This window comes from Pleurodeles waltl, chromosome 4_1, assembly GCF_031143425.1.
Source record: "Pleurodeles waltl isolate 20211129_DDA chromosome 4_1, aPleWal1.hap1.20221129, whole genome shotgun sequence".
Classification (NCBI taxonomy): domain Eukaryota; kingdom Metazoa; phylum Chordata; class Amphibia; order Caudata; family Salamandridae; genus Pleurodeles; species Pleurodeles waltl.
In genome coordinates, this window is record NC_090442.1 from 195,715,171 (window position 1) to 195,732,115 (window position 16,945).

Consider the following 16,945-nt stretch of genomic DNA (forward strand, 5'->3'; position numbering starts at 1 on the left):
GCGAAAGAAGTAAGAGCTCCAAGATAGGGTGACAATAAATGACACCTACCTCTGGGATTCAGTGCTCATTCGGAGATGTCTCTTTATCGGCTCTCATTACCTGCCTCTAACAATCTTTATCATCAGCCCAACTACAAGTTCCTGACTCGACATTCCTTTGTTGATTATGTCAAACAGATTCAAACCAACCACAGTCTGACAATCTAGACTTAGCACTTGCCTTCATCTCTCTTGCATAGCTTTTAAAGAGCTGCTTACTTGCTAACGTCCAAATTAGTCTAAAAATTACATCCACAAAACATCTGCATGGCCAGTGCTGGGGACAAATGTATCCCCCAAGCAGTTTCCAAATCTTGAGGAATTTTAAAGGGATGTCTTTAGAATAAGGCTTTACATCTTCCGTATGGAAATGGGTGCTAGACCTCTGATTTCACTGTGGGGCACTTCCTGGGGCCCACAGTGGCCCCAGACTGGCCCTATGTAGGGTCACCTCCCTGCTGCCCTTGTTTTGGCTGCACCTGTGTCCAGTAAGCCATTACATGGAGTATTGCCTCTCTCTGTCCCAGCATACCCCTTCTCCCTCAGAGTTCTAAGGTCAGGGTGGGTGGTTGGACCATCTCAGACCTACATGTTCCTCTTGAAGATTGCAGCCGTCTTTCCCTTAATCTTCCTGTACAATTATGACAACTTTTTTTTAAAATCTTCCTCCTCCCACTGATGGTGACTATCACATTCGCTCCCCAGTATGTCATACCAGATGCTGTTTCTCTCTGCCTGTATTGTTTTTGAATTGCATGAGCCAAACAGCATCAGTCATTGGCAAGTATCTCTTCAATCATGGAGTTCCAGCTCCTGTACAAGAAACTTAGGGGCATAATAAGAGCCCCTAACACCAACTTAGTGCCACCATAGCATAATATTTTTATGCTAAGGAGGCGCTAAAGTGGCTTTTCTGCTGCGCCATATTTAAAAAGTGGCGTAATGTATGCATTGCGCCACTTTATACCCCCTTGCGCCACATTATGCCTGTGCCAGGCATAAAGTATGCAAGGGGCGTGTTCCGGTGCTAGGAGGCACACAAAAAATGGCGTGGTGAAATTTTAAAGATTTCACTGCACCATTCTGGGGATCATTTTTAACGCCTGCTCAGAGCAGGCATTAAAATGATGATCCCATAGTAACTTATGGGCCTCCTTGCACTTTGCTGCACTAGCATCAACATTTTTGATGCTAGTGTAGCAAAGCACTGCAATAGCATAAAAAATGTTGACACTTTTGTGCTAACGACCGCCATGGTGGGCAGTATTATAAATACGGCGCAACCATGGTATCGTTAGTTGCCGGTAGAAGGGCGCAGGAAAAGTGCCTCATCATAGCTGATGCACCACTTTTTCTTAAATATGGCCCTTAGTGTTTCTCTGCTGCCTTTTTCGAAGCCCACTGTGCGCATGTCCATACCTTTTCCTGATTGTTCTACAACTATGAACAGCCTATCAATAGGGATGGTGACCAAAAGATGTATTGCAGTCCTGTAACAGATAGGTCACTGATGTACCATTCATGTTTAATCCAAGGCTGTTCAGTGTAACCGATAGCCAATTGGTAGCCATACTGTGCTATGCAGGGCACAAGTCCTAAAACAAGAAGTGGGGACACTACCAAGTTAAGCAGTGTGCAAGTGACATCACGGTGCGGCGCGTGACTTCGCACATGGCATTACAGGGAGTGACATCGCAGGAAGTGGCATCACAACCCCTAACTTTACAGGAAGTGCCATCATAAGAAGTGACATCAGATCTAAAGATGTCACACGTATGCTTAGTAGGTCTGTCTTGAGTACATTTGAGCACATCATCAGCATACATACAAACACACCTCACATGTAACCTTATGCAAGGTAACGCAATGCAGGGCAATGTGCTGCCTTGCGTTTGTGTTTTTTTTAAAACAAATCAACTGAACCAGGATTTGTGTGGCACTATAAATCCCAAAATAGTTTTTGCCTCCGGGTTGCACCAAAAACGTGATGCAATCCTACGCAAAATCTGTGCCTCCACTTATACATTTGTTTTTAAAAACTGTGCCATCAAGAAAATGGCAACGAGGAGAAACAGGACAGTAAATCTGTCCTGCCTAATTGGTTGCAAAGTATGACTTTTAAAATATCTTATGGGGTTAAGGCACCTGCTGCAGAGATCTTTGGGTTCCTAGTAATTCTGAGAGAATAATAATGGTACGATAACTTTGGTGGTTAACACATTTGCTGGAAAGAACTGTTTTGCCTTGTGCCCCTTTTAACGCAAAGCAGCATTGATGGTCAATGTGTCTCCTGCAAAGCACATCATGTAACATGCAGAGGCCAGATCTTTATTTTATGTAGTTAGGTAAGTGGGGTACTTCTTTTAACACAGAGATACTTTTGTTACTTGCAGTTCATAAAATGTATTCCTTCTAATATATTGCAGCGAGAAGTGAAGCAAGATATGTGACTCCTACACCTTGTAACCCTCACCTTCTTATGTACCATATCCTGAATATTGATGTACAAACTTCTGTGATTGAATGTGAATGTAATGAGTGTGTTTAATTTAAAGGGCTCTGACACCCTGCATTGGAATGAGTAGCGCTATAACAGAAATAAAAAAATAGCGGTACTTACATTGTTATTGTGTGCAAATCCTGGGACAGACCAACACATCTGACATTCTTACAACAGTACAATCATATCGCTCAAATACAGGGACTGCACAAGGTCAAAGTGTGTCTCTCTTAAGTACCTGTGAAATGATCACAAGCTGTGAGCCTTTTTTACCCTTCCACTGCATTTATATCTATATGTTAGGCTCCAAATAGGAGCCAAACAGGATACTCCAACAAAAGGAAGACTGAAGGCCCCTTAAATTTGGCCTTTGCATTGGCCCAGCTGGAGCTTGAATTATGACAGCTCCCTCGCCTGCACATTCTTGCTCGGATCGAAAGCACAGGGCATGCAGACACTGCTGAATGTGTCCTGGTGTCTGAAAACTACACCGAGAAACGTCCAGCATTTTCCAGTAGGCCCAAGCTTCTTCTTGGCAGGGTGGACGGCGTCCACCCTGTGAAAATAGTGGGTGGACACTGTCCACCCTCGTATACCCTCGACTTGTGCCTTGGTGCTATGTTGCACTGTACAGCAGTGTTTTATGTCTGTCTAGTGGATTTCCCAGAATGCACCACTGCATCTGTATTCAGATTAGAATCAGCATTGCAGTGAAATTTTACTCTTGCACAGGAGGATATATTTTGATGTTGCCTTAAAGTCCAGGGTCATTAATCTCAAAATGAGTTACTGCGTTAAATTGTTTGTGTTATGACTTACTCAGGTTATATATTTACTACCCTGCAGTTCACACAAAGAAGGGTTAGTTCATGTGGTCAGTAGCTCTGATTCGAGGATTAACAGTGGCCTAGCAGAATTGATGTTTAGCTTTTGTTTAACTTTTTCCTCCTCCAAACTAAGCAATTGTTATGCAATTTGTTTCATTTCATATACTCTTGTGACCATTTGTAGTGGACCCATAAAGCAGCTACCTACAATGACCTCACTATAGTATCCGCCCTATTGCTTACATGATTGATTGGGAAATAGAGATTCAGACCCTCATTTATGTAGATTTGGCGTAGGGCAGAACTGCAAGTCACCTTGCTGCACTGCCCTATGCCAAAGTGAAAAAGTAGGAATGTGCCATCTTTATGCAACACTGTGCATTCCTGACCTTTTCCCCTGCGCTGGTTCAGTTTCAGCAGCCATAGCGCAAACACAGTTATCCTTGCATTGTGGTGCCAGTGTGTCTGTGTTGTGGCAAGATTGTTTTGTGTAGGAAGTGGCACCTTCCTGCACAAAAACAATCCTGAGAGGGGTTTTCCTCTTTGTATGTTTGCTCCAGAAAGCAGCACATGTGGTAAGAGGAAACAACAAGGAGAAATACAAATATTTCTTCTCTTTACACCTTACCTCAGGAGGCATAGGGTTTTGGCGCATCCCCAGTTTACATGGTTTTGTAACTCTGGGAAAGCATCAAAATCCATGAGTGTTCAAAAATATGTACCTCAATTTCTAAGCCTAGCTTCCACACAACTAAATACTGTGATCAAAGTAAAATTGCGGAACACTTCTTTAGCTGGTTTCCCTCATCTAGGGCCACCATGATATGGGCTTTATTATATGAGAAATGAAAACTTACCTGCTTAGGTCAGTGTGACCTAGAATAATCGAAGAACAAACATATTCTCATTTTGACTGGGTAATGAAACGATTTCATGCAATAGTGAATGTTGCAGCTTTTTTGAAGAAAAGACTCACCTCTGTGATAACCTAGAAAAGTGTTATTGTCCCTATGTGGAAATAAAAATATTTACCAGTTTTGTGAAACATTGATAGATGTGCAGTGTTTATCATGCATTTCATTCTGCTGCACTGGCTATCTGGCTATGCAAAGTGCAAATCTACATCCCAATCCTCGATTCACCAGAAGTTCTACCACAAATAAATGGAGACTTTGGTTCAGAGTATCTAATACATATTTAGGTGCAGTACTCAATTTAGGATTTGAAGATCAAAAGATCTTGGCACATATAGTACTGGAAGAAAGCAAAAACCTTAATGAGTATAAGAAGCTGTGAGGGCATTTGAATCTCATTTTTATGTACAACTTTGTCTTGTGATGAGACATACATTTTTACATGAACATAGTGTCAGATAAATTCTATTGATTCCTGTGTAGTCACAATCCAATTGTTAACAGTTGAGTGCTTAGTTGAAAAGCTTATTTTCCTATTGATTTGTGATTAAATTCTAGTATATTGCTAGAATAAGGAGGTACAACAAAAGCTTTTCTCCATGAAGATTCATCAGTCAGTGAGACTGTAGACATTGCTAAAAGCATTGAAGCATCACAGAGTTCTGCTGTTGACAAGTATACTGACATTATCTGTGTCACACTAGAAACCAGAGTAAGACATGTTAGAACTAGTCAAGCTTAAAATAAGGCCATCTTTCTCCAAACAAAACAAAAAAAACAAATGTGTTAGGTGTGAATATCCATCACATATTCCAAATGGAAGAGGTAGTCCTACAAAGAATGCCATGTTCAAGTCTTGTTGTTGCCAAAGTGTGCACTCTGTGCCACCTTATTCCAAACCAGTTCACTCTACACCACTGCACTTTATGCCAATCTACTCTGCACCACCACACTCTATGCTACTCTGTTCTACTCTTCATCCCTGTACTGTACACCACTGCTCTTTCTGCCACTGGACTCTAAACCACTCTACTCTGTGCCACAACAATCTATGTCAATGCACTCTTTGCCAATGCTCTCTATGCCACTCAACTATACACCATTGCACTCTATGATACTCTACTCTGCAACACAGTGTTCTCTGCCATTGAACTCTCCGCCACTCTACTCTGCACCACTGCACTGTATGCCACTGTATTATACACTACTACACTCTACTCTGAACCACTCTACACTACTGAAAACTATGCCACTGCGCTCTATGCCACTGTACTTACACCACTGCACTCTATGACAATGTACTCTACAACAGTCTATACTACACCGCTGCATTTTATGCCACTCTACTCTATGCCACTGCACTCTACTCTGCACCACTTCACTCAACGCTGCTTCATTCTACTCTGTAACACTCTACTTACTGCCACTGCACTCTATACAACTCTACTCTACACCACTCCACTCTACACTATTTCACTCCTCTCTGCCCTGCACCACCCCAGTCTATGCCACTATACTCCACTGTGTACCACTGTACTCTATGCCACTGCACTCTACTCTGTAAAACTCTACTCTATGCCTCGGCACTGTACCCCAATCTACTCTGCACCACTGCACTCTGTGCCACCATACAGTACTCTGTAACACTCTACTTACTGCCACTGCACTCTACGCCACTCAATTCTACTCTGCAGCACTGCACTCTACACCACTGTTCTCTATGCCACGCTACACCACTGCACTCTATGACCCTCTACTCTGCAACACTGCACTCCCCGCCACTGAACTCTCTGCCACCCTACTCTGCACCACTGAACACTATGCCACTACCCACTATGCCACTGCACTCTATTTTACCCCACTCTATGCTACACCACTATACTGAACTCTATGCCAATGCACTCTACACCATTTTGCATCACTCAGTTCTACATCAACTATTTTATTGATAAAATTATGAATTGAGAAATAACAACAAATACGGTGGCATGCAAGGTCAGCTTGAACCCATATAGAGATATAAATGTTGACTGAGGTTCACATAACAATAACAAACAATACCTATGTATACTATTTAATAGAGGAAGAGGAGGATGAGAGAATAAGAAGGGGGAAAAGGGGTAGTGAGTACAGTGATGGTAATGAGGAACAAGCAAAAGTCTAAGCGAAATATGGTAGACGGACAGGGGCATCTTGCAAAAAGAGGGTCCATGTAAGAAGAAAAATATCTGCTTTGTCCATTAAATTGTAAATGATCTTTTCATTTGATGCAATCTTGTACATCTCTGCAAGCCATTCCTCATGGGACGCAAATTGTGGAGAGCACCAATGTCGCAAAATATTGATTTTGGCAGCTGTAAGGGCAGTGATAAGTAATCGACGAGCATGCTGGGTCAATTTAGGAATGTCCCATAAGTCATGGAGGGTTTAGGAAGTGGCAAAGGCAAATCCATAGATTCCCGGAGCAAAGACTCTACTGACGTCCAGAAGGAGTCTATGGTGGGACAGTCCAACAAAATATGGGCAATGTCACAGGGCTCATAGTCACATCACCAACAAGCAGAATGAGGGAGCAACCCTGCAGCCTGGAGACACGGCAGGGTCCAATGCTAGCCCTCAAGGATCTTACGAAGACTGAGTTTCATCTGTGCTTCACATACTCCTCATTCTAGGCCTCCAAAAGGGCTTCCCATTCTTCTTCATCATATTCCACCTGCAGACGAGCCTGCCAATTCATCCTGAGGCTGGGAATATAGATGCTGAATAAAGAGGTTATATAATCTGGACATCACATCTGTAAACTGACCCCACTTGTTGAGCTAAGAGAGCACCAGGGAACAAGGAATGGTCCAGGGTTGGGGACACAATTTACTCAGCAGATAATGACATAATTGTGTATATCACCATTGCTGAGTATGCAGCAAGCCAACTTCGTTGTGTAGCATCTCAGAGGACTTGAGTTCACCACCAGACATCAAGTGTGTAAGATTCAGAATCCCAACTCTGCCCCAGTAAGGCATGGTCCCTCCTATGCAAGTGCCTGCATTGTTCCAGATGGGAGCTTTGTTATATAGATGTGCATCCACCGAAAAGAGCTTGTGGGCCCCGCATCCAGGCAGTGTACATGGCTTTCAGCATGGTATTGGGGAAGTCGATGACACTGCACTCTACAGCACTCTACTGTACTCCACTGCAGACTGTGCCACTCAACTCTATGTCACTGCACTCTACCCTGCACCACTCCACTCTCCCCTGCACCACTCTACTCCATGCCACTTGTACGCTGAAACAATCTACTCTACGCTACTGCACTGTACATCATTGCACTCTACGCTACTCTCCATAACTCTGCACCACTCCACTCTCCATTGCTCTAGTCTGTGTCACCCACTCTGCACCATGCCACACCACTCTGTGTCTCGCTACTCCACTCTACACTGCACCATTCCACTCTATGCCACGCCACTCTGTGTCTCGCTACTCCACTTTACAATGCACCATTCCACTCTATGCCACGCCACTCTACTCTGCACCACCCTGCTTTATGCCACACTGTGCAAAACCACTGCAATCTACTCCTCTTTACTTAAAACCAATGCACATTACTTTAATCTACTCATCTACTCTGCTGCACTGCATTCTATGCCACTGCACTCTATGCCACTGTACTCTATGCTACTCTCTTCTACTCTGTACCACTGTACTCTATACCACTCTACTCTGCACCCCTCTACGCCACTGCACTGTATGCCAATGCACCCTACTCCACTCTGTTCTACACCACTGCACTCTACAACACTCTGCTCTGCAACACTGCACTCTCTGCCACTCTTCTCCACAATGCTGAACTCAACGCCACTGCACTGTGCTTTAAACCAATGCACTCTATGCCACTACACTCTACATCACTCTACTCTGCATAATTGCACTCTATGCCACTGCAGACTATGCCATTGCACTCTATACCAATCCACTCTACACTACTCTAATGTACTCTGCACCACTGCACTCTATGCCTCTGCAATCTATGTTGCGCTACTCCACTCTGTGCCACTCTACTCTATGCCATGCCACTCGACTCTAAACCATTACACTCTACCTCATTGCATTCTACACCACTTTACTCAACACCACTGCACTCTATGCCAATCTACTGTGCACCACTTTGCTCTAGGCCACTCTGACATCACACTCCACAATACTCCACTGTGCACTCTACCCGCTCCCTCTGTGTCACTCCATTCTACAACACTTTGTGCCAATCCACTCCGCTCCACTCTATGACAGTCTACTCGGCACTACACCACTTTACTCAACTCCATGTTACTTTATTTCACTCTGCGCCACTTCACTCTGCTTTACACCTTTCCACTCTACTTTATGCCATTAAGGTTTATGAACAGTAGCCACGTGGGTGTACAGCATGGCTAAAACACATTGGTAAAGCCAATATCTCTTGCATCGGTGTGAACTGTTTACTTTGCCCATGGTTGTCTTTTGTAGGCACAGGGAGGTTAAGTGAGTTGCCCAGAATCACAGCCCGTTGAGCCAACCATGAGACTCGAACTTTGTTCCCCAGCTCCAAAGTCAGCAGCTTTGGCCATTAGGCCACATCCTTTCCCCAGTACATGTTCTAAACAACAATACAATTCTCAGGGAGAAGAACAACTACGTTAACAGGACATTAAGGTTCCTGGGGTACGAAAGTATCTCCAGCACACTAAAAAGATAAGAAATTCAGAAGTTAACGCACTATGTAAACATTATCTCCCTCAGCCGCTTTCTCACTTGACCTTAAACCTACCGCTAGGCGCCATCATGGGTATCCCAGACTTCTCTGCTTCAAAGAAGCATTGGTTTCATAACTCAGTCAGTAGCAGGATTCAGAGCCTTAGAGGACACGCATGCCTTGATGCTCAGTCTTTGTGTATTTATTTAAATCTTCACTTGTTTTTCTTTAGCGCACTTTAAAGCATGAACAGCTTGCATACCATATTCTTCGAGCTCCTTCAGGGCATGGGGGGACTGAATATTGCTGCCAAATGGTTGTGCTGATTTGGTTGTGTGTTCCATAGTTTTTTGCTCATTTTTCCTCTGGACCTTTCGAAAACGCCATTAACTTTGATCTTTCGTTTGTTATTATTTAGGCACCTTACGTTGCTACAGTTTTCATATATGTAGGATGTGTTGTAGACCTTATTCATCTTGTGGAAAACGTGTGTCATCTGGTCCCCGGTCCTCTTCTTTTGGCTCGTTTGTTCAGAATCTCTCTCTCGCTCTCTCTCTGTCTCTCTTTCTCTCTGTCTTTTTAGTTCTTTTTGTCCTTTCTTTGTTTCCAGCCCCCTCTCTCTTTCTCCCCCTCCCTCCCTTTTGTCCCTGAGTGTCACTCGCTTGACTGTGCCCTTTTGTCCCTTTGTTTCGCAGACTGCAAGATTCTTGGGTGAAGAGGACGGCTCTGTGATGACCCAGCTCCTCAACATGGGGATGTTCAAACAGTAAGAATGGGGTATTTTTAGCGCTTGTCTCCTGGGGCAGAGCAGCTGAGGCCTGCTACTTGAAGCCTGCTGCCGTGCTCGCTGCTTCACCCACGCCCTTCTCCCCTTTCTATGTCTGCGAGTTACCGCAGTACCTTAGTGCAGTGTTGTCCAACCTTTTTATCGCCGCGGACCGGTAAATGTTTGATAATTTTTCAGTGGCCCGCTTGTCCCATTGTGTGACAAGCGGGCCACGGAAAAATTATCAAACATTTACCGCCTGCCACAGTGGGGCGGCCCGGTGCTGATTGATCCACGGACCGGCACCGGTCCGCGGCCCGGGGGTTGGGGAACACTGCCTTAGTGCTTCGATACTCTGCCAATTTCATATAGAAGCCGAGGTATTTAGGAAGTACTGGAGGTTACTCTGACTGGTTCCAAGCACTGTCAGCGATGTCGCATAAGGAATCTAAAGCACAAAGAGATAAAATGAGTGGCCTAGGATCACACAGTTTGGCCAGGTAGGAGCTAGGATTGGAAGCCCGGTCGCCTAGTAGAAAGTCAAGAATTTAGGGCCATATGTACGAACACATTTTCCCATAGACACAGAATGGGTAAAACCCTTTGCTACATCTGGCCCTTAGTCACTAGACCACTTCTGATTCTATGGAACCTTCATGTCTACTGTCTGATGAAATAATGTATACTGGCAAGACGATGTCATTGACCACTTCCCTCTCTTAACAATGAAGGGTCACGTCTGGCTCCCCTTACTTGTCATGTAGGGAAGGGAACACCAGAGGAGCCCTTGAATAGTCACATGTGAACATTGGAATATGTCGCTAAGCTCAGAAATCCGATTTGTTGGCCAGTGGCTCCAAGATTCTTCCTTGTGGAGAGTTCTCAAGACTCACTACTTGGTCGTGGCTCCCACACCCTGCATTGTAGCCTCACACTTTAGCCAGATTCAGTAGTCCTGTTGACTTTAATAGAACCTCACAACTGAGACTTCAGACCCCATCTCTGGACTCTTGGGCAGTCATCTCGGTTCATTAGCACAGCGAAGGACTGCTAAAAATATGGAAGGCCTGATGATTAAGGAGTTACAGCCTACCAGCTCTTGCTTTCCTATTACACAGCTGCCTCTTGCGTCAGGAGGGGGTATTGTTGGATGACAGCAGCGTTTGGGATATGATGGTACATTCATTTTTATGTCTGCTCTCTTTCATAGGGTGACGCTGTTTGATTACCAGGCCATGTGCAAGGTGACATATCACCACCACAGCGGCGCGCGGACCCTGCTGAACGTACGTATTGTTACAACTGTACCAGTCACAGACCACTTGACGTAGCCTATCTGTTGACCTATTATAGGAAATAACCAAGTGACCCAGCCACATCAAGTAAACAATGAACTCCAGTTCGAAACAATGAGGTCTTTCAGGGTTGCCCGAATATTCACAACCAAGCAGACAAAGCGGGATTTGCTTCATGGCCAATATCTGGCACACCACTGTCTACAAACTGACAGCTACGCCCCATCATTGTCTACCCAGTCTCTTGACATACCACAGCGTACAGACTGACGTCCATAGCCCCATCATTGTCTAACAAGTTTCTGAGACCCCACTGTCTAGAAACTGACATCAGTGGCCCCATCAATGTCTAACCAGTCTCTGACACACAACAGTGTACACACTGACATTTATAGTCCATCAATGGCTGACCAGTCTCTGAGACACAGCAGTTTACACACTGACATTTATAGCCCATCAATGGCTGACCAGTCTCTGACACACAGCAGTGTAACACACAACAGTGTACACACTGACACTTATAGCCCATCAATGGCTGACCAGTCTCTGACGCACAGCAGTGTAACACACAACAGTGTACACACTGACATTTATAGCCTATCAATGGCTGACCAGTCTCTGACACACAGCAGTGTAACACACAACAGTGTACACACTGACATTTACAGCCCATCAATGGCTGACCAGTCTCTGACACACAGCAGTTTACACACTGACATTTATAGCCCATCAATGGCTGACCAGTCTCTGACACACAGCAGTTTACACACTGACATTTATAGCCCATCAATGGCTGACCAGTCTCTGACACACAGCAGTGTAACACACAACAGTGTACACACTGACATTTATAGCCCATCAATGGCTGACCAGTCTCTGACACACAGCAGTGTAACACACAACAGTGTACACACTGACATTTATAGCCCATCAATGGCTGACCAGTCTCTGACACACAACAGTGTACACACTGACATTTATAGTCCATCAATGGCTGACCAGTCTCTGACACACAGCAGTTTACACACTGACATTTATAGCCCATCAATGGCTGACCAGTCTCTGACACACAGCAGTGTAACACACAACAGTGTACACACTGACATTTATAGCCCACCAATGGCTGACCAGTCTCTGACACACAGCAGTGTAACACACAACAGTGTACACACTGACATTTATAGCCCATCAATGGCTGACCAGTCTCTGACGCACAACAGTGTACACACTGACATTTATAGCCCATCAATGGCTGACCAGTCTCTGAGACACCACTGCTTGCAGACTGACATCTATGGCTCCATCGTGTTCTAGCCAGTCTCTAACACACCACAGTCAACATACTGACAGCTGTGGGTCCATCAGCATGTAACCATTCTGTGACACACCACTGTCTACAGACTGATACCTGTGGCCCATCACTATCTAACTGTCCTCTTCATAGATGCTGAGTACTGTTTTAGGGCTGCTATGCCAATCTAGTCTACCGACTCCCCAGTCTGCTCTTGTGCCATGGATTACATTCAGTCTCTTGTTCGGTCCGTGCTCGGTGTATGCCAAAAGGATTAGGGATTCCAAAGCTTCTACTAACCACCATCCAAGATTCTTCTTGTACCAATGCTGTCTGTCTTCTGAGAAAGCACCTGACACCAAATTCAAGTCCGCCCACCTCACTGCACACCTCAAAAGACCCAACGTGAACTACCTCAGCAGTATACTGTGATAATGACACTCACACTGCAAGTGTAGGTTAATCCTTTTTGTAAATACAACAGGTACAAAGATCTCCAACTAGACATATGTCTTCCCTTTCTTCCATAAATGACTAGCTAGCACTCCGGCATCACCTAGTGCTGAAGTGGGCATCTGAGACTCTCACTTTCCAAGTTCTAGTGACCTTAACTCTGCATGAATGTCTGTCTGCAGGAACCGCATCCATCATTTTCTAAACAACTTACACCCATGCTTACACTCAGGCTTCAAGCATACAGCCACACTCATGGACAATATATGGCCATTCCACATAGTGTGGTATCAAACAGAATGCACAATACTACTGCAGTTGTGCCACCTGTCTGCAAATATTGTTCAGAATACTAAAGCTGTGCCTTCATAAATACCGTTGTCAATAGATTATAATCTTTCTAATTTCAAAATTAGTACCCCAAAACACATTTAGAAACTTATGGGGGTAATTAAAAAAAAATAATCATGCCTTCCATTTTGTGGTTTTTTTTTTACTGCAGTCTAGCGGGAGAGCTTCAGGATCGTGGCAAAAAAACCATTTTTTTTTAATTTTCAGATTGTCAGTGTTAACATTTTTAGACTCATCCAGTAGGATTGTCCCACAGTTTTTTTTATCTTGTTAAACATAAGATGAGCCTTTGGGTGCCCTCTTGCATAGTCGTCACATCAAAAACTAGCTGGGCTTCTTCGATGTATAACTGAAACACAGTGCCAGAATGAAGACGTGTTACTTGGGAGCATCACATTAATACTGACGACCAGTCAAGAATGCGCTGAGAGTTGCAGACATTAAAAGCCACTTTGGCAAAGATGGTGGTCAGACAGTCCTTGGTGTCACATAAATTGTGTAACACTAGGGTTTCTTGCTGCACACTGCTTATGTAAATAAAGCTAGAATATTGCCTGAATCACAAGTAAACGTCCAGCCATACCATAAATATGTTACATGTCTCTCAAAACATTATTTACCATTTAACTGTATTTAGGATTGTTCATACCATCTAGACCAGGCACTACGGGAAAGGCGTGGGACGGTAGTTTACTTCCTGCCTGTCATGTAAGGCACATTGCTTGCTTGTGACTACCCTTGAGACTCTGACTTAACAAAGTCTATCACAATCATCACCACGTTGCAATACTAACCAATCATCATCTTATGTATGAAATATAGTTCACTCACACATACAGCATGTAGTAATGCAGGGTTCTCTTGCTGGCCGAAGGTAAGCTGAGACCTCCATATTCCCTCTCACATCATCTTGTAAAACATCAGGGGTTAATGCGATTACTACAAGCTGTATGTGTGGATGAGCAGTATATTATGCAGGAATCATTTTTGAGTTTTTTTTGTAATTTCCTTAGCAAACATTTGTATTCATCGGAGCATCAATCCTGTTTTTGGCAGGTGTTAAGTGTCCATTTAGGATACAGACAGGTGTTGTTCACTGTGGTTGCTAGTGGTTTGACTTGATCAGTGAAGGAGACCAAGGAATCTTCTAAGCATGATGAGTGGTGATTGCCTTTGGATGGCCAGAATGGATGACTTGGTGTTATGAATGTGGTAATTAAAGGGTTGAATGTAGCAGGTTCATGATTATTCCAGCCATGAAATGTTGATTATGATGTAATTAAATGAGCCCTTTTTAGGACATAGGTTTGTTGATGAGCTGTGTCACACAGTAGCAGTGAGTGTTTTTTACAAGGCTGAAACATCTCATAGATGTTTAGCTCAGAGACTGGCATCTCCAATCACAAGTAAATTGTCAAAGCTTGGAAGATGAATAAAAACACTGTCTGGCTGGTCATATTTAAACAGGATGAGGATTTTGCAAGTGAATTTTGGTGAAACAGATTTTTATGGCACTAGCTTGAATGGATGTATGTGAATGGAGGTTTAACCAAGAGCTCTTCAGATTCTTCCTGGAGGTGATGCGGACTCCGCCACCTTTGTGGCACCTGTCAGGAATAATGCTAGACAGTGCTTGGTTTGGCATGGTAAGTGACCATGCTTCAGTGAGGCCCTATGATACCAATGTAATGGGGTTTCTGATTTCCATGGCAGCAAGCACTGACAATTATGTGAGCTGTGAGTGAAACGTCCCTTCAGGAGTGCTGTTCCGCTGATGCTAATGTATGAGCTAAGCATCTGATGTTAACAGTGCAGGTGATGAAGTGATCATTTAGCCGCTGAAGAGCATAGGAGAAGGTTGATTAATTGAAGGCGGTTTTGAGGGAGGTTTTCCATGACCGCTGAAGGGGATTGAGCTTGATTTCCTGTGACGCTGTGGTGGAGAAGAGGAGGTGGATTGTTTATACGGAGCACGAAGGGTAAAAGTTTATTGGTACTGACATTGATTTGTCAACTGTTATGTCCTCTGAAGTATATGTGAGTTATCATGTGGCACAATATAAAACTTCCAAATAAACAAAAGGTAAATAAATACATGAATAAATCATCTACATGTTCTTGGTGAATTTAGAATTCAGTTAACCCATAAATTCAGTGACTCGCCAAAGTAGATTTGGCATTCTTAAACATACGTCATTGACTGCTTGAAAACTCTTGGATGCAAAGGGTAAATGACACAGTGTTAACTTTGGCCATTGAAGCCTCTGTGGAGGCAGGGGTGATGCATGCAGGACAAGAACCTGCACCCAGAAACTTGAGAGTTCTGTGCATAGCCAAAGGACAGGCCTAGTGGTCTCTCGCGGAAATGGAGCAGGGCCATAAAGCAAAGGCTGTGGGGAAAGGCCAGGTCCTGCACCAAGAGTTTTCTGGGGACAGTTGAAGGCCAAGTCCAGGGTTCCCTAGAAGTAGGAGGGTGGGATGCAAGGCCTAAATGAAGGATCTGGCTGAAGGACAGGGTCTGCACTCTGATTGTACTGACTAAGAGCTTTTTCATAGTTGGGCCAGTAACTTTAGAATTATTCTCTCACCCTCTATCTTTGGTCAGGACCTACTTTTTAAAATTCTGTAAGAGCTTAAAAATGGATTTTTTGAGTAAACTTGCTCAGCGCGAAGACACTCAGTATGAGTAACAGCCTGTGCTGTATAAATCTTCATCATTATCCTCATGAGCTCAGAAACACTTCCACTCTGTAGAGGGTCTCTCCTAGGGCCTGCTGGCCAAAGTGGCCTTAGTGCTGTCATAAATAGTTTGAGGGGAAATTATGATTATATTATTCACCATAAATTCAAATTGTCAATTTATTTTCGGAAAATTTGAAATGTACCTATGAAATCCCTTTAAATGGCTGTAAATGTCAATGTTTTTAACACAAACATTCCTTTAACGAAGTGTTTTCAATACATATGTATATCTGCACCTCTAATCATTCCATGCTTTTGTGGAGACACGTGACACTAATTTATGTGGCATGAATTAAGAGATGACAATTTCAGCATCCAAGTTCCAAAAGAAAACCCAAGCCCTTCCTTTGCTTCTACAGAGTGACAAAGAAGATGTCTGAAGATAGTAGGGTCTCAGTGGAAGTCGTGCAAGCAGTTTAATCAGATATCATGTTGGCTGTAGAATGACAAGCAGAATTGATTTTAAATGTGTCAACGCAGTCAGAGCAGCGACGTTGATGGGCTGCGCATCAGTGCCTTTACGATGGAATGCATGACTACAAGACTTAGAAAATGGACAGAGTGCAAGAAAAAGTTAGCTATGTGATGCCATTCTGTGGTGGAAAGCTGTTAGGCCCCTTAATGCACAAAGACATGAAGAAGTCCTTTGGGCGCAGGAAATACGCTGGCCCTATTCATGAAAACACATATTCAGACATATTCTCAAAGCTTCCACAGACTAGGTTGCATGGTCCCAAATTATCAGGGAAGGATAGGTGCAATCATCTTCAGCATCATCATTTTCCACAAAACCAAAGAGTGGTATGTGTATGACAAGAGTCAGATGATCTTCCCATAGGTTGACCGAAAAGGTTTTAAAAGTCATTCTGACGGGATCGGGTGCAGATGCATGGATGCTGAAGGTAATCCTACATGTTTATTTAATCATGTGACCAGGATTCACTAGAACACAGGAGTCAGAGAGACGCCATGCCTTAGGCAGAAACAGACAAGAGGATCATTCATGCTTGTTATATCCTTGACTTATTGCGCAGTGTA

General features: G+C 43.8%; 1 protein-coding gene across 1 annotated transcript in view; it reads left to right on the top strand.

Annotated features, from left to right (window-relative positions):
- The window catches only part of CACNA2D4 (calcium voltage-gated channel auxiliary subunit alpha2delta 4), an 861,469-nt gene that overhangs the window by 752,262 nt on the left and 92,262 nt on the right, over window positions 1–16,945 (top strand). The window contains exons 30-31 of the mRNA XM_069228087.1: window positions 9,705–9,775; window positions 10,986–11,061. Of these exons, the coding sequence (XP_069084188.1) occupies window positions 9,705–9,775; window positions 10,986–11,061 (147 nt within the window). The remainder of the gene's footprint in view (window positions 1–9,704; window positions 9,776–10,985; window positions 11,062–16,945) is intronic.